At 41.1% G+C, this 23,272-nt stretch overlaps 1 protein-coding gene and 1 long non-coding RNA gene across 3 annotated transcripts in view; both read left to right on the forward strand.

The window, feature by feature from the left end:
• The window catches only part of FNDC3B (fibronectin type III domain containing 3B), a 357,231-nt gene extending 338,769 nt beyond the window's left edge, over positions 1 to 18,462 (forward strand). For both annotated transcript variants that reach the window (XM_070243255.1, XM_070243256.1), the window contains exon 26: positions 17,248 to 18,462. In XM_070243255.1, the coding sequence (XP_070099356.1) occupies positions 17,248 to 17,250 (3 nt within the window). In that variant the 3' untranslated portion in view covers positions 17,251 to 18,462. The remainder of the gene's footprint in view (positions 1 to 17,247) is intronic.
• LOC111769020 (uncharacterized) lies at positions 4,971 to 6,549 on the forward strand. Its single transcript, XR_002801717.2, has 3 exons — positions 4,971 to 5,335; positions 5,656 to 5,739; positions 6,311 to 6,549. It is a non-coding gene; the product is annotated as an uncharacterized lncRNA (long non-coding RNA).
• Positions 18,463 to 23,272: the final 4,810 nt, after the last annotated feature.

The following is a 23,272-nucleotide window of genomic DNA, read 5'->3' on the forward strand; positions in this document are numbered from 1 at the left end:
AGCGCAGCTGTCCCCTTGAAGCACAGGCTGCTTAAGTAACTTGGTCAAGGCGTTTAAGTAAGCGTTGGCGGAGGGTCCAGGCCTGGCTCCAGTGAATTTCTGAGGCTGGTGTACTCTGACCCAGTGCTGTGCTGCCTGCCAAATACCCTTCAGGACCTCTGTGGTTGTGGTTGTATTGAACTGATGTGAACAAGAATGGTACCCACATTGACTTTCTCTCATAAATACTGTGGTGTTAAAATCGGGTGTAAACAAATACTAGAGGGCCAGCAGCTGTAGCTGTGACCTTCAGGCTCGAGTCTCGCCCTTCACTGCCACCCTCTCCCCTCTTGGTAAAAGAAAAGGCACCAGGTTACTCATCCAACAGTCAGATGTTTGACTAAGGGATGATCGTCCCTCTGCACAACAGACTGAGACTCCCCAGAAGCAAAGAGAGAGAACTCTGGGTTCTGAGCCTTGGTTCGTGCCAATGTAAGGCAACTTGACCTACACAATCTAAAGTCCTTAACTTCATGATTCTACCAAGACTGGACTCTTCTGAGATAGGTGGGCTTCTGTCCAAACTACAATTAATTTCCCAGCCAATCCCAGCACTCGTACTACTCAGGGAACACACCACGTTTCTACAAAGCTTGTTTCAGATGCTACCACACAGGGGTTAGGAAATAAAAATGGTATAGAAAAAAGTAAACATATGGAACCAAGGGTTCTGAAGGTTCTGAAGACCTTCGTGTTGGAAGGCCAAGGTTAGCTGAGGCATCCCGTTGAGTTCTTGCTAGGTTTCTCCAGAGGAGTTCTGATCTCCAGGAAATGGACCCGTTCACCCATGGGCCTGCCCGTCCTGAGGTCTTCAGCCTTGCAGCAAGGTCAGGCCCTTCAGAACCAAGCCCTGGGATTTTCTTTCCCTCTGTCATCAAAGCACCTTCTAGGCATCTTTCTGGTTTGGTTTATTCAGCTTGCTTAATAAGAAGGGATTTGCGCTCATTCGTTACAGCAGCAATAAAAAATGAATACAGTATTTTTTTTAAAAAAGGATATTTGTGTAACCATGGGATGGGTGAGGTGGTAAGGGTAAAAAGAAACCTAAAAGCTAGAAAGGAAAAGATTGACACATTTAACTAATTAAAATAGAGAAAATAATTGCAAAATCTCACTGACAAAGGATTAAAATCTTTAATATGCAAAAACTCCTATATATTAATAAGAACAAAAACAACCCAATTAAAAAAAATAGACAAAGCGAATAAATGGGCATTTTATAGAAGAAATGTAAATTGCAAATATAGGGAACAATGTTCAACCCTGGTACATGTTAGGAAAATTGAGAAATATTTGATCCTTTGGCAAAAATTTAAAAAATAAATATCTCACACTGGAAAAAATATGGGGATATAATCACGTATCTCTCTGGGAAGATGTAAATTGTTACAACTTTTTGGAAAAATCTGGAAATATTTATTAAAATTTAAAATGAACATATGCTTTAACTAAGCAGACATATTTAGAAGTCTAAAGAAATAAAATGAATTTATATGTAAGTATGTGAAAGGATGTTTATTTCAGCACTGCTTATTACAGGAAAAAAAGGCAATTTAAATATTCCTTTATAGAACGATGCATTTATATTATGGACTACCTTAGATCTATTAAAAATGAGTTAAGGGGCCGGCCCGGTGACACAGCGGTTAAGTTTGCTCCCTGCTTCAGTGGCCCAGGGTTCGCCAGTTCAGATCCCAGCCACAGACCTACACACTGCTTATCAAGCCATGCTGTGGCAGGCATCCCACATTATCAGGTAGAGGAAGATGGGCATGGATGTTAGCTCAGGGCCAATCTTCCTCAGCAAAAAGAGGAGGATTGGTGGCAGATGTTAGCACTAATCTTCCTCAAAAAAAATTTTTTTTTAATGAGTAAAACCACAAGAAAAGATTGATATACCTTGTAATTATAGATACAAAAATATTCAACCAAATACTGGCAAAGAGAATCTAGTAACATATAAAAAGAAGGATAAACCACTGACAAATGGATTTATCCCAGGAATGCAAGGTGGGCTCAATATATGATAATCAACCAATGTAATACACCATATTAATAGAATAAAGGACAAAGCAATATCATCAGCTCAATAAACACATAAAAAGCATTTGACAAGATCTAAGAATCTCTCATGATAAAAACACTCAACAAACTAGGAATAAACAGGAACTTCAACCTAATAAAGAGGATCTCTGAAAAACCCACAGTAAACTTCATACTTAATGGTGAAAGACTGAAAGCTTGCCCCCTAAAATCAGGAATGTTCATCCTTGCTACTTCTATTCAACACTTGTCCTGAAGGGTCTAACTAGGATAATGAGGCAGGAAAAAGAAGTAAAGGGACCCAGATTGCAAAGGAAGAAATAAAATCATATTTGCAGTTGACGTGATCTTGTATATAGGAAGTCCTAAAGAATCCACAAAAAAAAGTTAGTGCTAATAAGCCAGTTCAGTAAGGCTGCAGGATATAATTTCGATATACAAAAGTCAATTGTATGTCTACACACTAGCAATGAACCATACAGAAAGTGAAATTAAAAAAACAATTTTATTTGATAGCACCAAAAAGAATAAAATATGGCCACAACTCTAGAAGGACCCACAACTAAAATATACAACTATGTACTGGGGGGATTTGGGGAGAAAAAGCAGAAAAAAAGGAAAAAAAAAAAAGATTGGCAAAAGTTGTTAGCCCAGGTGCCAATCTTTAGGGAAAAAAAAAAAAAAAAACACTTAGGAATACATTTGATAGAACAGTGCAAGACTTGTACACTGAAAACCACAAAACATTGTTAAAAGAAAGTAAGGACCAAAATAAGTGGAAAGATATCCCACGTTCCTGGGTTGAAAGTCTTAAAATTGTTAAGATGCCAAAACTTCCCAAATTGATCTACAGATTCAACAGATTCAACGCCTATCAAAATTCCACATGCCTTTTTTTTTTTATTAAGAAATTGACAATCTGGGGGCCACCCTTGTGGCACAGCCATTAAATTCGCATGTTCCACTTTGGTGGCCCAGGGTTTGCTGGTTCAGATCCCAGGTGTGGACCTAGCACTGCTTGTTAAGCCATGCTGTGGCAGGTGTCCCACATATAAAGTAGAGGAAGATGGGCACGGATGTTAGCTTAGGGCCAGTCTTCCTCAGCAAAAACAGGAGGATTGGCAGCAGATGTTAGCTCAGGGTGAATCTTCCTCCAAAAAAAGAAAAAAAGAAAGAAATTGACAATCTGATTTTAAAATCCATATGGAAGTTCAGGGACACAGATTAGCCAAAACAATCTTAAAAAAGAACAGCAAAGTTGGAGGTCTCACACTTTTAAATTTCAGAAATTATTATACAGCTACAATAATCAAGATGGTCTGGTGCTGACATAAGGATAAACATGTTGATAAATGGAATAAAATTGAGAATCTAGATGTAAACCCATATAACTATGGTCAATTGATTTTCAACTAGGGTGCCAAGACTATTCAATGGAGAAAGGACAGTCTTTTAACAAATTGTGCTGGAATAAGTGGAAATTCATGTGCAAAAGAATAAACTTGGACCCGTACTTCACACCATATACAATAATAAACTCAGAGTGAAACAAAGACCTAAATTTAAGAGCGAAATCTATAAAAGTCTAGACATTCTAGAGAAAACATAGGAGTAAGTTTTCACCACCTTGGATTAAGCAACAATTTCTTAGATATGACACAAAAAAACATAGGCATACATGCACAGAAGATAAATAGGACTTTATCAAAATTTTAAAGCTTTTCTGCTTCAAGCACACTATCAAAAATGTAAAAAGACAACATATAGAAAGGGAGAAAATATTTGCAAATCATAATCAAATCAGGGACTTGTATCCAGAATATGTGAAGAACTATTACAACTCAACAATAAGACAACACAGTTTAAAAAATCAACAAATGATTTGAATAGACACTTCTCCAAAGAAAATATTCAAATGGCAAATAAGCACATGAGAAGATGCTTGACATCATTACTTACAGGGAAATGTGAATCAAAACCATAATGAAAGGCTGTCCTGTGGCCAAGTGGTTAAGTTCACATGCTCAGCTTCAGCGGCCCATGGTTTCATGGGTTCGGATCCTCGGTGCGAATATGACACCACTCATCAGGCCATGCTGAGGCAGTGTCCCACGTAGCACAACCAGACGCACTCACAATTAGAAAGTACAACTATGTACTGGGGGGCTTTTAGGGGAAGAAGAAGGAAAAACAAAGAAGATTGGTAACAGTTGTTAGCTCAGGTGCCAATCTTTAAAAAAAAAAAAAAAATACTATTATGAGATATCACTTTACACCCACCAGCACAGCTATAGTCAAAAAGACAATAACAAATATTGGCAAAGATGTGGAGAAATTGGAACCCTCACACATTGTTGGTGGGAATATATGAGGTGCAGTTGCTTTGGAATATGGTTTGGCAAATGCTCAGAAAGTTAAACATAAAATTACCATATGACCCAGAAATTCCACTCCTAGGTATATACCCAAGAGAAATGATAAAACATGTCTACGCAAAACCTGTACACAAATGTTCATAGCAGCATTATTCATAATAGCCAACTTCCATCAACTGACGAATGGATAGACAAATGTGGCATATCCATATCCATACAGTGAAATATTTACCCCCATTCCCTTGACCCACAATACTCCCTAATGTGAGCGTTTCAGATTAAAAAAAAAAAGTTCTAAATATTCGATATGATTCCTCCACTTGAAAGTCAAAGCTCCCACAAGAATGCATTAGCCTTCCTCTCCATTGCCTGCTAATGTGGAAAGACAGTGGGCTTGGCAACTGTCACACAAGTCAAGACCCTGGTTGGACCACTGTAATTGTTAGCTATGACTGCATAAAAGCCACCTCAAAACTCAGTGGCTTAAAACAGGAAGCCCCAGGAGTCCTTTGCAAGAACAGTTTCTAGAAAGATGAGGCAGGAGACAGATTGCAGGCAGTGAAGAATGAGTGGTGGTGAGGGCTTGTAGGCAGTGAGGTCTGCGGTGAAGGAAGGGAGAGAACAGTAGCTGGACAGGCAAGGAAAACTGAGAAAAGGATGTGGTTGGTTGTCGCTGTTGATTTAGTAAACTAGGAAAGACTGTGGCATTAAGACTCAGGGCATGACGCTGATCTCGAGGAAGGAATGGAAGCTGTAGGAGAAGGTATAAACAGTGTAGCAATGTTCCACAGAACATGGAAAGAATGAGAACTGAGTGCACAACTGAAGGACTTAGCCTTAGAAACCAGAAGAGGTATGTCTTCGTCTTGAGACAAAAGGTGAGAAGAAATAGTGGGTGCAGGTGGGGCTAAGTGTGGAAATGGAGGAGACGGTGGCGAGAAAGTTCCTGTTTGAAGAGGCCTCCTTTCTTTCAGTGAGAGAAGGAATGAGTCATCTTCAGCAGGGAAAGGCCTGGGGGCATGGTTTGGAGCTTGGGGAGAGAAGACAGGGTTTAGAATGAAAAAGCTGTCATAAGAAAGGCTGAGCAGCCTTTATGGAGATCCCATCATCAGCAATAAGTAATTTTAATAAGTAATTTTCTTTTCTTTTTTTTTTTGTTGAATATAAATCATCTTTATTGCTAAAATTTAATTGACAGTGTTAGGGAGAAAGAGTCACCGTTACTACCAAAGATGTGAAAGTTCCCTAGTAAAGACGGGACCCAAGGAGCAGTGTCAGGAAGGTGAGTGACTAGAACTTAATGAAGATGTTGATATTCTCACAGGAGCTCAGACCCCAAGGAAGAGAAAAGAATCTCCTCAAGGATATGCAACAGGGGGGGTTGGAGGCACTTATAATTTGAAATGTGACATGATTCTGTATCCTAATCCTGTAAAGTGGGAGCCAGAATAAGTACCACCGGGTCCAGGACTCTGTTAATAGTGAACATTGATTAAGCACTTCCTGGGTTTTCAGCATGGGGCTAAGCCTCTTGCAAGCATTATTTCTTTTAGTTGTCACAACAGTTATTTATAGGATATTGTTATTTTCCTTTTACAGACAGGGAAACTGAGCTTTAGAGAGGTTTCTTTTTCAAGCCCAATGTGGCAGACTTTGTGTTAGAAAGATGGCTGCAGCCATCCTTCCATCCTCTGCAATGGGGCCTTGCCACTCCCCCGTCAAAGGGCAGCATCTAATTCCCCTATGGAGAGCCCCTTATGGGGTTGTGACTGCTTCTACCAATAGAGTATGGCTGAAATGACTCTTTGTGACTTCCAAGGCTTTGTTATAAAATGCCATGCATCTTCCACCAGCTTCCATTGGAACACTTGCTCTGGCTGAAAAAAAACCACCACGTAAGAATTTTGCCATCCCAAAGGCTGCCATGCTGGAGTATCACCTGAATGTCGCTGAGCTCCTCGCCGACAGCCAGCATCAGCTGCCATCTGTGTAAGCGGGCCATCTTGGTCTCGTATCTGGTTCAACCTGGTCGAGCTTTCAAATGACTGCAGCTGCAGCCAACACCTAACTTCGACCTTATGAGAGACCCCAAGTAAGAACTGCCTAGCTCAGCCTTTTCTGAAGTTCTGACCCACAAAATAGGTAGAGATGGTTGTTGCTTTACAATGAGTTTTAGGGTAATTTGTTACACAGCAACCAGAATCAGAACAGCCTCACAACAGCACTGAGCAGCAGAGCTAGGATTCAAATGCAAGCTTGTGTATCTTGGATGCCAGCACTTGACCACTTCATTCTCCTGGATGTTCCTCTTTATATATCCCCACATCCAGCATAGTTTCTCCCACAGAGCATATGCTGAACAAATATTTCACCTACCTTTTAGATAGATGCCTTCTCATCTCTGTTTTCTCTTCCACTTCCCAGCAAATCGACATGACCTACTGTGTCATTGTCCAACATTGCTAAAACATAGCAATGGTTATTAAAACTTTTATCACCTTATTGCCAAGTAAATCTTCAATACAGTCAACCAATCACATCCTGTTACTTTTAGGCTTTGGCAAGTCAAAAAGCCTTCATTTTCTAGGCTTTGAGAGAAAGATTATGTCTTCCTTTTATACATATTAATCAGAAATTATCAGAGTCTTCATATTTCTCATCTGGATTTTTGCTAGGCATAGTAAACTTAAGGAGGACAAAAACGCAATAGACACTGGGCATAAATGACCTATTATGACTGAGGGTTCATGAGTTAAATAGAGTTGAAAGTTTAAACTTGTACAGAACCTAGCTCTTAAACTCTTTAGTGCTTCCTTTTCAGTATTACCACCTCTTTAAACAATAAGGCGGGTTTTTTTAAATGATCTATCCATCTTAAAAACACCTGTATCAGCAGACGGCAGAACATACTAGAAATCATGCAGCAAATTAAATGTCAAGCAGGAATGAGTCAATGTGCTCTGTGTTTCATTAGCACCATCCAGTGAAGTCACAAATCCTGCCTGAGTTGAAATCTAAGCCACACCAAGATCATGAAGCCTGTGCTCAGATCTGTTTTCCTCTTGAATTCTAACGGGCTGAGTTGCTACTACTGAACTTAGAAACAGGCTATTCTTGAGTCAACAATGCCGTTGTAAATGTCATTCAATGAGTACCTGTCTCTGTTTATGGGCAGCTTGTCTTCATATCAAAAGAGAGCAGAATCTTATTGCTCAAACACCCCACCCTCCTCATTACGATTTCATTACTAGATTCTTCTCTAATATTCCTGAATAATACCCCTAATCTTGACATGAGCGATGGACCCAATCTTCACAGAGGACACCTTTCACATCACCCAAGGTGGTCATTCTCAGTGGGAGCCTTGCCTGAGGAGTGATGCTGTTTTCTTTCATTCATTAACTACTCCAGAAGTCAGGGTCTGGAGCCCAACACGAGCCACCTGAGACCCAGGCAGTGGCTTTACAGTGTCAGCAGCAGCGCCCGGCTCCTCCTCACCACATTCCCAATTCCTACTGTTTCTCTTTTTTCTTCTTCTCCAATTTGTTCCTGCTTCCCTGTGCCTCCTAAGATAACAGAAGGTTTGCAAACAGGCTGTTAGAGTAGTGAGGTATTATTGTGAAATAGCAAACATATGTCTTTGGATAACCGTAAGCAGAATAAGTCTCAGGGATCCGTGACACACTATTGCGAGTCTCATATTTCACTATATGTTTATTACTTCACCACCTGAAGATCTGGGGACAGAATATCACAAATAATGTGAATGCTTGAGGTTAGTTCTGATTTATCTATTTTATTTATCATAAAGTTAGTCTTGTTTTGCTTCTAATTCTGCAAAGATGTCCTTGGGTCCTGGATATTGGATTTCCTATTTTATTTCAGGAATTCTAGGTTTTAGGTAGAATAGGATGGTGGCTAAGGATCTGGAGTCATGCTGAGGTTTGAATCCTGCTCTGCCCTCACTGGCTGTTCCTTGGGCAGACTCCTTAAGGCAGATAACTGCTTATCTATCCTGATTCTTCTTCAATAAATTGGAAGTACCAAAAGAGCACCAACTTTGCTCACTGCTGTATCCCTGGTACCTAGGACATTGCCTGGAACGTAATGGGCACATAATAAAATTTACTGAATAAGTAAATGTATGTATGAATATATGAATGTATGAATAATGCTTACCATATGAATTCCTTTCCTTCACTCAGTTATTCACTATGGCAGAAGATATCCTGCTCATCTTTCTGTTTCCCACAGCACCTAACCCAGGGTTTTGGATTGAAGTATCCATCAATATTTTTGAACTTGAGTACATTTGAACTGAAACACATCACTGCATAATTCAAGCATCTTCTATTCCTTCCTGGTGGACAGCACATTACAGGGAATCAAGAGAAAAGGATGGCATGGCAGAGTGACATCAACTCTCTCTTCTTGCCTCTGGATCTTTTCTCCTTGGGCTTTGCCCCTGCAGGGGTAATACCTAGATGTTTTTTTCCTGACTACCCCGCTTAGCCTTCAGAGTCAATAAAACTGATCCCTAGATGATGAACATCTTTCATAACAAATCAGGCACTAGTCTCAGGTTCTAATCCTGATTCCTCTGTAACCAACCTGTATAACTCAGCAAGTCACATCACCTTATAGAGCGGTGCTGGGCTTCACTCCCTGTAAGGAGGAATCCTGCCTCACAGGGTCATTGTGGGACACATGAATGTGCAAGAACTGTGAAAAGGATGACGTGGGTAGCAATGCTCATTTTTTTTAATTAAGACATGAAACTAGAGACTCGTTTTTCTATGAGACGTAGGGCATAATACTCAAGCCATTACAAGCCAGTCAGTCTTTTGTAAGATCGTGCCACACAGACCTCAATAGAGATACTTCTAGTACTATCACACAATTTAAAAATCATGGTTTCTTTAGGATATGTTCCCTTAATCACTCCACAAATATATATGGAGCACTTTCATTGTGTCAAGCACTGTTTTAATTACGGAGGAAAAGTTAGGAAGGAAAACCCCTGACTGTGTGGGTTTACATTCTAGTGGGAGAGCAAGATATGTAAAGAGATAATTACCTCTGAGTGATAAAAACAATGAGAGAAGAATGCTCAGGATGTCTGTACTATAGTAGCCTAGAGAAAGGGCTCCCTCGTGGAGTTGGGGAGATGGTGTCAGTGTTGGAGATTAGGAAGTAATAACTGAGATGCGTCTTAAAGAATAAGCCAACACTTGAGTAAACATTGAGTAAATGAATGGTACTTGTGGCATTCTACTTGGTAGTGAAGATGGCAGAGCCCAGAAAGGGAATGAGGAAAGGAGGGAGACAGTTCATAGAGGAATTACCAACATTCAATTTTGAGGATGCCAAATAGGAGGCTGAAGGGGAGAAAAACTGGCAGAATCGAGTAAGAGGTCTTCGGGTCTTGGGAGACTAGATTTGCTTTGTGAGGAGCTCAGACATTATCCTGCTGGAGACGGGGAGTAATGGAAGAAAAGGACTGACCTGGGCATACCTTAGATTAGATGGGTCACTCTGGTTGACACTTCTTCCTTGAAATTATTGAAATGACAACATTGAGATATACAAGTTCGTGCGCCATTCTCAGCCCACTCTCCTTGTTTCTCTGGGCGTGAGGACCCAAGGTTAGTCCACACCGGGGAGTTCTGTTTTAATCTTGGTATGTTTTCTGTATGGAACGTGGATGGGGCTTTTTTTTCCTATGATTTTTACTATCAGCCTTTCTCCCAGGGTTACTTTCATGCTGCAAAAGTAGACCTGCTGAGTCTGTCACAGCCACGGCTATTCAACTCCATGCAAGATACATTTGCCTGAGCAAAATACATTTGGTGCAAGGTGCAAAGTGTCTCGCTAGATATTGAGAGGACCAGAAAAATAATGTCAGTCCCAACCTAGTACTCTAGGGAGATTCATAATGAAGAGTGGTAACTACATCGTTGACTTTCACAAAAGGTGAACTTTAACGAATATGTCATTTGCTAAGAGAAATTCACCCACCCCTCACCACTGCCTGCACTCCATATTCACTGGTCATATTCTACGATGCCTCTACTTTGTCATACCAATTTATGATTTATGAAGCGCTTTACTCATCATTTCATTTGATCATCATATGAATCCTGTGAAATACTAAATCTAGTATTACCAACCCCATTTGACAAATCAGTAAAGTGAGGCATTCAGTGACCAAACCAGCACAAAAAGCCAGTGTTTTTACAAAATACACAGAGCTCAGACTAGCTCTCCCTGGCCTACCAAAGAGAGTGCAAGACTTTCCTTTAGGATTGTTTAATGTCCTCTTAAAGTGCACAAGAAATGCAGATTGCTTGTCCAGTAATGAATCCAATTTCAGAAGCCGTCCAGGAAAATGCCAACTTGTCTTTAGCAATGTTTTTGGCTTTTAGAAGCAGGTATGCCCTAAAACGCACTCGATAATCCGGACACAGCATGCAGTCTTGTGGGCACGGGAACTTTAGTGCTGTCATGCTTCCCACAAAATAGAACCAGGAAAATTCTCAGAACCAAGGCATCTCTCTCCCCTCCCCATCCTTCTCCTCCTCTTGCCCCTCCTCCTCTTCTTTCTTCTCTTTCTCTCTCCTGTTCTCTTGTTTCCTCTGCTGAGTCATAACTCTGGGCCCTCATAACTTAGCTTGTACATGGCTTAATTTGCTTTCAATTCAGCCCTGACTCTATATAATTTCAAAAGTCCAATGCTCACTACCAACTCATCTTGCTTTCTGAGTATATTAGTTCAAAATCTCAAGAGAATTTAATTGGCCCAAGTCATCTCCTATGAATAAAGTACTCTTGGGTCAAATGATCATCCATGGGTCAATCACCTGTGGCTAGAAAGTACTGACTCCCACAGTATAAAAATGGGGCTACCTAGGCTAGGTTTTGTTTTGCTTTGTTTTTTTGTGAGCAAGATTCACCCTGAGCTAACATCTGTTGCCAATCTTCCTCTTTTTGTATGTGAGCCTCTGGCACAGCATGGCCACTGACAGACGAGTGGTGTAGGTCTGTGCCTGGGAATTGAACCCAGGCCACTGAAGCAGACCATGCTGAACTCCACCACTAGGCCACCAGGGCTGGCCCCTAGGCCAGTTTTTTGAGAAGAGTCTTTGGTAGGGGGGTGGCAGTCCCTCTCTGCTCACGGCACAGGGAGTACCCTAAAATATGCCTTCTACACAGACTGAATTATAACCATCTTTTTCTATGTTGAGAATTTTGACATTATCTCCGAGGAAAAGTATTAAGTATTGGTAGGCATTTTTCACTGAGGTGAAATTCACATAAAATAAAATTAATTACTTTAAAGTGTACAACTCAATGCTGATTAGTACATTCACAGTGTTGTGTGGTAAGCCTTTTGTAACCATGTAGCATGCAGGTTTTCCAGTTCTTGATTTTCTTTCTTCCTTAGGAATTAAGTAATCAATAGAGTCTCAGAATATAAGTAGCAGTCAAAGTCAATCAATGTGTCTTACTGGCTTGATATGCAGGAATTCTTTCTGTGGAAATTGTTCCAAATACAGTAGCAATAGGGGAGTAATTTACTTTTTAGCAGAGGGAGAAAAAGTAGGAGGAAGAAAGGAACACTTCTGTATTCTTTGAAAGTGGCTTTCCTAACAGAAAAACACAGGACCAAAAGCCTCTATTATTTTCAGAATGACTGCTGACAGTGACACGCCCTACCAGAGCAGGAGCCCCTTTCTCCTGACAGGGTTCCCTGAGCAAGGCACTGTGCTCACTGCTACCCTGGAGCAGAGGTGGTGGCCATTGGTTGGTTGCATGGGTGATGTTTTACCCCTAGTGGTTTGTGGGAGTGGGGCCAAGGGATGAAGATAGGAACTCGTGGACACAGGGATGGTTTCTGTCAACATAGGGATGTATGACGCCATCAGGACCTTTGATCTCTTCCAAGAAGAGCTAGAAAACACAGAAGACCAAGACTCCTTGTCTTTAGCACACATAAAAAAGGACCTCATTGTGGGTCCTAAAAAAGTGGCTTTGCTGAGCTCTTTTAGGCACCCACTGACTTCTTTTCATGCTACAAAGGTGCCTTAAAGCACAAAGGGTCTCTTGAGAATTGGCTCTGGATTTGCACAGACCTATATTCATGGGTTCCAACACTTACCAGTTTGATTTGAGGTGAATTCTTTAACTCCTCTGAGCCCCAATTTCTTTCCCCTGTCTCTCTTGGTCTCACACTCCACCCCTAAGTCTGAGGATGCCAGGTTAGGCGTAGACTCTTGCACACTGGTAGTGATAATATAAAATATTGCAACTACTTTAGAAAACAGTTTGGCAATTGCTTAAAAAGGTAAACATACACATACCATATAACCCAGGCATTCCTCTTCTGGATATTTACCCATGAGAAACAAAAGCATGTGTCTGTAGAAAGACTTGTACGTGAATACTCAAAGCAGCTTTATCTGGAATAGCACCAAACTGGAAACAACTCAAATGTCCATAAATAGACAAATGGATAAACAAATTGCAATAGATCCATGCAGTGGAACACTACACAGCAATAAAAAGAAATGAACTATTGATACACACAACAAAACAGATGAATCTCAAAATAATTATGCTGATCAAAAGGAGGCAAAACAAAAAGTAGGCACTGTATGTTTCCATCTATAGAAAATTTAAATTCTTATAAATCCCATTTATAGAATATTCTAGAAGATCCAAACAATTCAATAGTGACAGAGAGTAGATCAGTGGTCACCTGGGGTTAGGGAGTAGAGGCAAAGGAGGAAGGGGATAACAAAGGGCCATGATGAAACTTTTGGGAGTGACACTTATGTTCATTATCTCTTTTGTGATGAAAGTTTCAGGACACATACATATGTCAAAACTTACCAGACTTGAAATATTTGCAGTTTATTGTGTATTTATCATGCCTCAATAAAGCTGTTTAAAAAAAAGTTTCATATAGGGAGCTCAGGTGAGAGACCTCAGCTACTAGGTGATCCTTATAATCCATCTAGAACTTAGTGGTTCTTAACCACGGCTGCATATTAGAATCACTGGGGAATGTTAAGAACATTTACGCCTGGGCTTTCCCTTTAGAAACTTTTGCTTAATTGGTTTGACATGTGACACTGACATCAACGTTTTTTCACACTCTCCCCAGGTGATTCTAAGGTGAACCCAGGGTTGAGACCCATGACTGTAGATAAAGATATCATAGTAAATGAACACATTTGGGGAGGACACGTAGGGACAACACCCTGATCCAAGGACAGAACTGAGAAAATCAGTTAAATAAAGAGAAAGCAGGCTTGAAAGTAGAACAGGTGTAGTGGGCCAAGAGGCAATGGGGAAGGTAGAAGAAAAGCAGAGCTTCATCCCACGTGTGTAGAAAGCTGGCCTTAGCTTTGGGGATGGGAAGAGCAATAGAAACTGAAGGGAATTTTTCCTGATGGAGTTTTGATGGTAGAACAAATAATTGGTGCAGGGAAGGCAATGCAACTACAAAGTTTGCGTTATCTTTCTAAAACTTTAGCCATCTATGAACGTCTAGATTCTTGCTACTCCAAGAGTGATCCACTGACTGGCAGCACTGGCAACATCTGAGGTCTTGCTGGAAATGCAGAATCTCCAACCTCACCCCAGACCTACTGAATGAGACTCTGCATTTTAACGAGATCCCCACGATTCATATGCATATTACAGTTTGATGAGCACTATCTAGGTTCTAATAGAAAGACAGCAAAGTATTAATTGCTGGAGATAAATTTCCTCCTTTTAAAAGGGAGGATTGTGTTTATGGCAGAAGAACCAAGAGTCAGAAGCTCTGCTGTCTCGTGTTAGCTCCTCCACAACCAACTCTGTGGCCTTTCATATTTTCCTTTGTTTTTTTTTCCTGTCTGAAAAGCCCTTTCGTTCATTAAAAATAGTCATATGAATTGAACCCTCAGTTCCTTCAGATCTGTGCTTTGAAGGAAAATAAAACAGGAAAAGAGGGATCAGTGCTGTATTACACGCGCTGCTCAGGGAAGCTTTTCTGACATTTGAGCAGACAGCTGAAGCAACTGAGGGTTCAAGACATGTGAATATCTGTTAACGAATGGGAGAGAACTTCAGGCTGGAACAATGAAAACAACATAAATGCCATTAGGAGGGTTAAGCAAACTGCAGTCAATACAGTCAATAGAATACTGTGTGGACATTAAGAAAGGCGATCTCTATTAGAACTCAGTGGCATGAAAAGATTTCCTTAATAATTTCTTGAGTTGAAAACAAGCAAGTGTATAGTTTATTCTGTTATATAAAAGTGCATGTGTGTGTTTGCCTGTGTGTGGGGGTGCAATGTATGTACAGAAAAATGTCTATAAAAATGGTCACAAAACGTCCACAGTGATGGTTTCTCAAATGGTACAATTTACAGGGAATTTTACATTTTTTTCAGACATGCACAAAAATAAAGATGATCTAATGATATTTAGTACCTGTCTTTCTCACCAGAATGTAAACTCTGTGAGGGCAGGAATCTTGCTTTGCCCACTACTTTATCCCTCTTGTCTAGGTACCTAGTAGGTGCTCAATAAATATCTGTTGAATGAAAGAATGAACAAAAGAAAGAAGGAAATACAGAGCCTGTACAGGGACCAAAATAATAGTTGAGATTGCTGGAGTTCAGGGGCGTGGGTGTGTAATGAAGATACAGTAGGTGTATGAGCGGATCTAACTGGGCAGGGCCTTGAATCCCAGCATAAAACTTTGTACTTCCTTCTTCAGGGAAGAGGTGGCCCTTCCTTACTGAGATGAAGGGGTGGAGGGTGGATATTGTGTGATGTGGCACCAACCCATAGCCTGAAGGATGCCCTTCTCCTTCTCTTGCTACAAAGAAAATAAAAAGGAAGGAAGGAAGGGAGGAAGGAAGGAAAGATGGAAGGAAGGAAAAAAAATACTCTCCACGAATAAACAAGACATTCAGGCATCTCCTTTTGGGCTCCTAATTGACGGAGAATTTTGAGCCAGCTGAGGCTCTAGGGCTTGACATTCACTTGCTGGTTGACGGAGGCCCTGAAAACAAAGTGACAGTGTCCCATTTCCCATTCCAATCTGCACCACCATCTGCTGCCCTGATTCCCACCGTGGCTGCCATGGTGGGGACAGAATATGGATGGCCCAGGAAGCCAGAGACTCAGTGATGCCAACACAAGATAGACTCGCAGCCCTGAGGTCAAGAGGAGCCTTCTTTCTGATAGTGCATCTTCAGCAATGGTAGGACTTTGCACTTCGTATTCTGAGACCTTGCATAGGCAGGCACAGGCCACTAAATTGGTTCTGTTGAACAACCCTTTGATCTTAACACGTGTGGAAAAAATATTGCACGTTGTCTCAAAGACTTTTCTCCCTTTGAGAAGTACGTAATTATTATTGAAAAGAAGTTTCCTGATACTCACTCTGTCCCCTTCAACCCAACTCCATCAGCAGACAGAGTGGTCTTTTTAAGTGCAAATGCTTCCCCTTCTCTTTCCCACTCCAGACCCTTCACTGGCTCTACACTGCTCTTAGAATAATGACCAAAGTCCCTGGCATGGCCTTCGAGGCCCTGCCTATCTCTCAGGAAATGTCCACCTGAGTCCACTCTTTTCCTTGCCCACTATGTTCCAGCCCTGTGACCCTCTTTCAACTCCTCATATATGTCATACTCCTTCCTAACTCAAACCTTTTCCACACTATTCTTTATGCTTGGAATTTTACTCCCCCTTCAGCAATCTGATCAGCTCCCACTCATCCTTCAGATTATGGTGGAAATGGCATTTACTCCAGGGACATCCTCACCAGTCTTGTGCCCCAGACCAGGCTGGGTAAATGTAAGTGGCTTTCACAGTGCCCACCCAGCACTTCTCTACCATAGCACACAGCTCAATTAGAGCTAAATAATTATTGGGTAGTTACGTTTGTTTTCCCCATTGGACAGACCAAGTTGGTCCTAGCACAGTGCTCGCCTATGCGACCTGACTTAAACTTTTTGTTTCAGTACTATTATCATCCTGGGATGTCAGTGGGTAAATAAATGGGTGAAATTAGAGAAAATGGAGACTACGTATTTCAACAGGTTTGGCTGTCAAGAGGAGGAGAGACCCAGGGTGGCAGCTGGAGGACACAGTGGGGTTGTCTTAATCTGCTCCTGCTGCCATAACAAAATACCATGGACTGGGGGGGCTTAAACCATAAACATTTATTTCTCACAGTCTGGAGGCCAGAAGTCCAAGGTCAAGGTGGCAGCATGGTTGGTTTCTGGTGAGAGCTGTCTTCCTGGCTTGTAGATGGTTGCCTTCGCTCTGTGTCCCTATACAATGGAGAGAGAGAGACAGGAAGCTCTCGGGCACATCTTCTTATAAGAGCACTAATGCCATTATAAGGGCCCCATGTCCACATACCATCACGTGGGGGTTAGAGGTTCAACAGACAAGTTTTGAGGGAACACAATTCAATCCATAGCAGGAGTTAAGCACAGACTTTTTATGGTGAAAACTCCTGAGCAGGCTTAAATCCTGAGGGTAGATGCCAGCAGAGAGGGGAAGGATGAAGCTTCAGGAGAGAGTGGGAATAATCATGGGAGGTAGGAGGAGAAAGGAAGCAAAGCAATGATGGAGAAAATGGCTTTGTTTAGGAGGGCACTGCTCCCACTGTGACACAGAGAAGAGCAAGGGGCATGTGTAGCTCCACATGACCTTTTCCATATGGTGGCAATGAGCTAAGACAGTTCCTAACTGATGGCTTCTTAATTTCTTTCTTGAAGTAACATGCAAGGATATCTGCTGAGAGGCTGACATGGTTTGAGAAGAATGAAGAGAGTTTGAAATAGATTTTGTGGTGAACAAGAAAGAAAGCTGACTCAGGACACACTACCACAGAGTGTTGATGGATCCGGAGAGTTTGTTCACCTTGAATGTTTGGAGAGGGCTTGGTGCTACGAGATGTTTCTCCAGCATCGTTCAACATCTGGAGTGTGAAGCAGGGAAGGAAGATGGCAGCCTTGATCCAAAGCTGGTGATGTGGTGAAAAGCAGGCACACGAACTGAGAACATTCACTAGAAAGTGGCTGATGTGAGGGCCATGGTTTGGATTAGGATCATGGAGATGGTAGGAGATTGATTGACAGAGAAAAAGTAAAGAGGTTGAAGAACTTCTATGTGAAAGGAATAATGGCCGAGAGGCCTGGATTGGAAATTGCAGTCATAGAATGGGATGTTTAAATGCAATTTTCAAAGGAGGAGCAGTTCCCAGCAATGCCACTGTAAGCTTAGGAGTGAGTGGCTGAAGAGGAGACGTGGTAAAGTTCCCAGAGATGGAGAAAATCAAGACTGAATATCAGTCTATGAGAGTCAAGAGTCTAGTGCTTAGAGCGGGCCACGTCCAGCAAACAGCCTCCCTTACAAAATTCCGTCCTTGCAAGCTCGTTTCCCTCTGCGTGGGCCACACATGCCACAGCACTGATTCCCCCCACAGTTATCACAGCTGCCAAGCTCTCCCTCTCCCTGTGTCTTTGTACTTATCAACGCTTCACATCTTCAAGCTCTTTGGGACAGATACAGAGATAGAAAAAGATAGAGGAAGCAAGAAATTGATAAAGGGGTCACACAAGCCATTGAAATTGCAGGATTCAGGTGACATTGACACTTATCTGATATGCAGCTCTTGCTCCTGATTAGACAAAGACCCAAGACCATCTGGCTCCCTTAGAGCAGACCTCACTAATAGATCAAGACATTTTTCACTGCAGACATCAGATAGAGCTTCAGAATTAAGATGACAAGCTCATTGCCCAAACTGGGACACTTTGGAGAGCGAGAGGGAATACTAAAAATAATTAAATGTAAAATTGCTGAAGTTTTAATTTATTGACTGACAAGTTGATTTGATTTGATTGGTGGAACTACAAAACACTTCTATCCACAAGCTATTTTCAAAGTTCTTTCTAAAAATAAAATCTGTGTACATTAAATCAAAAAAACTTTATATTGATTTTCTGGATGTTTAAAAATTAAATAGGAAAATTATTCTTGGCATATATTTATTATTACTTATTCAGGCTTTTTTGCATATCTATCTCTAATACTGTATCACTGATATTTTTATGAAGAGTGCAGTTTTTCAGCACAATCTATTCTTCACTTTTTATGAAATTACTTGCAGTCTCCTGTTATGTTGCATTTGTGGGTAACAAATTTGAAATTCTTGAGATCTTTGATTCCCCCTTCTAGTACAGTCAGAGGAAATTCTGAGAAAAAGGAGGATATTCTTTTTGTCTTAATGAAATGTTTAATTTCAGCCCAAATATTTTTAGATTCTGTCACTTGGTCCCTCTTCAGAGTACCTTTATTTGACAAATACTTTTATGAGGCAAAATTTATCAAATAAGTTGACTCTATGATTCTTTTGAATGTTTTACTATATATTTTACTATACCTCGATCTTAGAAAATAGTAGACTTTTTCAATTTCATTCCATCAAAAGATTCAACCTAACCTTTGAGATAGTCCAAAGATCACTTACAGAATTTCAAAATTAAATCTATACAATTTTGAGCCCTCATTATGTAATTTGTTCAGTTTCTTCCTGTTTTCACAGGAATATATTTTAATGTTTTCTTGTTGTAAGCTTTGTTTTCCGTAAGTTTACTCATTTCTCAGAACTTCAAAAATGGAGGTTTTTTACTTTTTAGGGTTTTTTTGGTATTCCATTTGTTGACTACTCTGATTAAAGATTTCAACTGATTTTAAAGAAAAGACAATCAAATATAGAAGACTCATTTACAATCCTATTTTAGAACACTAAGGTTGATTTACAAAGTAATTCTTCAAAAGCATAAACACTTCTGAAATTCAGCTGATCATGGGCATCAAAGAGAGAAAGAGAATGAATGCTATTATTCTGAGACATTTTATTTTGTGTCTCAGTTACTCTGTGTGTGCGTTTGTGTGGTTTTTTTGGTAAATTTTGGCAATACCTCTTCTGTTTTAATTAGTAGAATATCACAACTTCTTTGGATGAATTGTGAATTATGTGGGTACCACAATCAATTCCAGGTTCTGCTGTCTTTTCCATAGGACTCATAATTTAGTAAGAATATTGTTTTTATCATGACACTTTGCCTCCCCAAAATTATATTTGTATTATCACCCCAAAATGAATATATTTGACTTAATGGGAAACTTTTTAACCAAAATTACAGTTACTCATTCTCAGCAATGTCAGATGTTTCACTTTGGAAAAATGACTTCCAAAAGCTTTATTTCAATTCCATCAACTGGATGAGAAAACTCAACCCATTAGTGAGATTAACTGATCTTTTATTTAAAGTGCATGATGGCATTGATATAAAATCGCCCTCCTTCAACCGTGTGCCAAGATCTTCCTCTGACAATGGAACCGACACAATAGCAGCTGTCATGAACTTTTCATGCATGTGCAGGAAGCTATAGAGTCCAAAATGAGCAAAATTAATTTAGAAGAACAATTATTTTATTTAAATAAAAAACTAGACTTCACATACTGAAATGCAAATGCATCTTCTGCGGTGCTTCTTAAAATAATTACCAACTTGAGTAGAACGATAGCAAAATTAAAAGCCTGTTACCATTGTAGCAAGAGTGTTCGGAGTATGCTCTACAGGAGGACTACTCAGCCTATATCACCTGCTCTCATTGCATATGCTCCTAATTTATAAATGTCCCTATTTCCCACTGACCCTGCTGACTGGCTGCCTGGGGACATCATGCATCTTGAAAACTGTGGTGAAAGCCACAGCACAACTGGAGAGAAAAACAACAAACAATGGCCAAACATGTCTCCCACCACCCCCTCTGAGATGGGAAGGGGTTGACTTTCCCTAACAGCATCTGTGAGAGCTCTCTTTGTCTTTTTCAGCAAGTGTTTTGCAGGCTTTACTGCAAATAAAGACAGGTTATAGCTGGCTGTCCTCCTGGTTTCCCGTGTGTTAAGGAGAGAACTCTGTTCATTGAACATGCGTTGCACATGCTGCTAGATAAGACCATGGCAGGAGCTGGAAATACCAAGTGACGGTCTGACAACTCCACCCCAGCTTTCTTTAATGCAACTGTTAATGACACGCCCTTAATAAATGAAAAATCCAGGACAAATCCTAAACCAGATGTGATGTCTGAACAGCAGGAGTAAAAGGCACAGGGGACATATTGTCAGCCTAATGACCCTTCTCAGCCCAGTGTTTCTGGGAGTCACTACCAACGGAAGGGAACTGACCCACAGGATGAAACTCCCTAGGCCTCCTGGGACTCTAGACAGTCTCTAAAGTGTTACCTACGTGGATTTATTGTTTGAAGGGAACCACCAAGTCTCTATATTCTAACGACTTTTATGTAGGAATTAGAAGTGTTCTTAATTAGATTGCTGGGATCCAATGCTCTCTACTCCCTCTGTCAAAGATCCTGAATGTGCCATGTGCTAGGGGACCATGATCTAGCACATCTCTGCACTTCTGCTCCACCAACGGAGTTATTTGTCTTTTCCCAAATCTGTCTATGCCAAATTGGACTTGTTACTGCAACTAATTAAAAATTACATAAGTTGATGAATGGGCAGGAGACATGAACACAGATTTCTCCAAAGAAGATATACGGATGGCCAACAGGCACATGAAAAGATGTGCATCATCGCTGATCATCAGGGAAATGCAAATCAAAACTACACCAGGATATCACCTTACACCCATTAGAATGACAAAAATATCTAAAACTAATAGTAACAAACGTTGGAGAGGTTGTGGAGAAAAAGGAACCCTCATACACTGCTGGTGGGAATGCAAACTGGTGCAGCCACTATGGAAAGCAGTATGGAGATTCCTGAAAAAATTAAAAATAGAACTACCATACAACCCAGCCATCCCACTACTGGGTATCTATCCAAAGAGCTTGAGGTCAGCAGTTCCAAAAGACCTATGCACCCCAATGTTCATTGCAGCATTATTTACAATAGCCAAGACGTGGAAGCAACCTAAGGGCCCATCAACTGATGACTGGATAAAGAAGATGTGGTATCTATATACAGAGGAATACTACTCAGCCATAAAAAAGAACAAAATTATCCCATTTGCAACAAGGTGGATGGACCTTGAGGGAATTATGTTAAGTGAAATAAGCCAGTTAGAGAAGGACAATCTCTGTATGACTCCACCCATATGAGGAATTTTAAAAGGTAGACAAAAAGAACAGATTAGTGGCTACCAGGGGAAATGTGGGGTGGGGGGTGGGCACAAAGGGTGAAGGGGTGCACCTACAACACGACTGACAAACAATAATGTACAACTGAAATTTCACAAGATTGTAACTTATCATTAACTCAATAAAAAATTTTTTAAAAATTACATAAGTTGATGAAACGTGATTGCAAAAAGAGAATCACTATTTCTTTGAAAACTACCCTGAATTCTTTGGAAAGACTCAATAAAGACAAGTCACTAACAAGCTCCTTACATTAGATGTGGGTGAAACTACTGTCAAAATCAGGGTCAGGGGACACACTAAAACTGTTGGAGGATTCTGCATTCAGGTTTCTTCACACATGTTTTAGATTCTTGCTCTGCTTTAAAGGAACTCAAAGTGGAAATTGTAGATTGTGAACAAGCTAATAAATTGTGGTCATAAAAAGAGTTCACCTGTATTGGGCTCTTCTCTGTGCCAGATTCTGCCCCTTTACATACAGTATGTCGCTGGATCTTGTCAACAACCACAAAAAGCAGGTCTTTTGTGATTCCCACTGTGCTATTAAACCAACGGAGACCTAGAGAGGTTAACACTAAGTGATCGCCCCGTGTCACACTGCTGGTTGATGGTGAAGTCAGGAGTAAATTCTGTACCTGTTTGGATCCAAAGCCTTTGCAGACTCCACTTCACGTGCTTTGCTCCTGGAGGATCAATTCTGAAAGAAAGGAGTTGTTCAGTAAAGGTTCCAAAGCAGTTCCACAGGCCTGGATAGTGAATACGTGGCCGTGAATAGCCATATACTTTCAGGAAACCAGACATTTCACCAAGCTCTTGTCCCCTCTCTTCCACCTCCTGCTGACTGAGCCAGAAATGATTGTTTCACTCCACAAATAGAGGGGGTCCAAGGCTTCACCCCAAAGGACGTCTGCTGCATTTTGTAAAACCTGACAAGGCCTTGTCAACACTTGGCCAGAGCGATTAATAAGCGATGTCACATTTGCAGCTGCTTTTACAGCTCCAGATGTCTCCAAATATCTGCATGTGATCAATGGATTTGCTAGGAGACCTCTGCCTGGCTGGGGACAGGGACAGACAGAGACGTCAGGAGGATTCTAGGCTGCAGAGCATCTAGAAGGGGGGACACACCATGGGGCTGTTTCGTGCTTTGCCAAGAGACCAAATGATAATAGAGGCCATTTAATGAGCATCTACTAGGTTATGGTACTTTCCATGATGGGAGGGTAAGGAGCTTGCCTGAAGCCACCCATTTCCAGCAGCAGAACTGGAATGCAAGCCCGATGCTGGCTGGCGTCTCTCTCCCACCGTGTCTCTGAAACTTACTCCCATGGAAGAGCAGGTGTCCTGGTGAGGAGCTGACCAGGCGTGGTGGTCAGTTAGGGTGAAGTAGAGAAGACCTCGCCCTGGTGACAGTGCTCCTCAGAGAAGCCAGGTAAACCCGAGGTGCTAAAGGCAGAGAGCAGAGACCAAGACCCAGAGCAGGGCCGAGAGGGAAGCCACTCTCCGAATGAAGTAACCGTTTGCCATTTGCCACTATCACATGGATAATACACACTTGTTGTA

The sequence above is a fragment of the Equus caballus genome, chromosome 19 (genome assembly GCF_041296265.1).
Source record: "Equus caballus isolate H_3958 breed thoroughbred chromosome 19, TB-T2T, whole genome shotgun sequence".
In the NCBI taxonomy this organism is placed as follows: domain Eukaryota; kingdom Metazoa; phylum Chordata; class Mammalia; order Perissodactyla; family Equidae; genus Equus; species Equus caballus.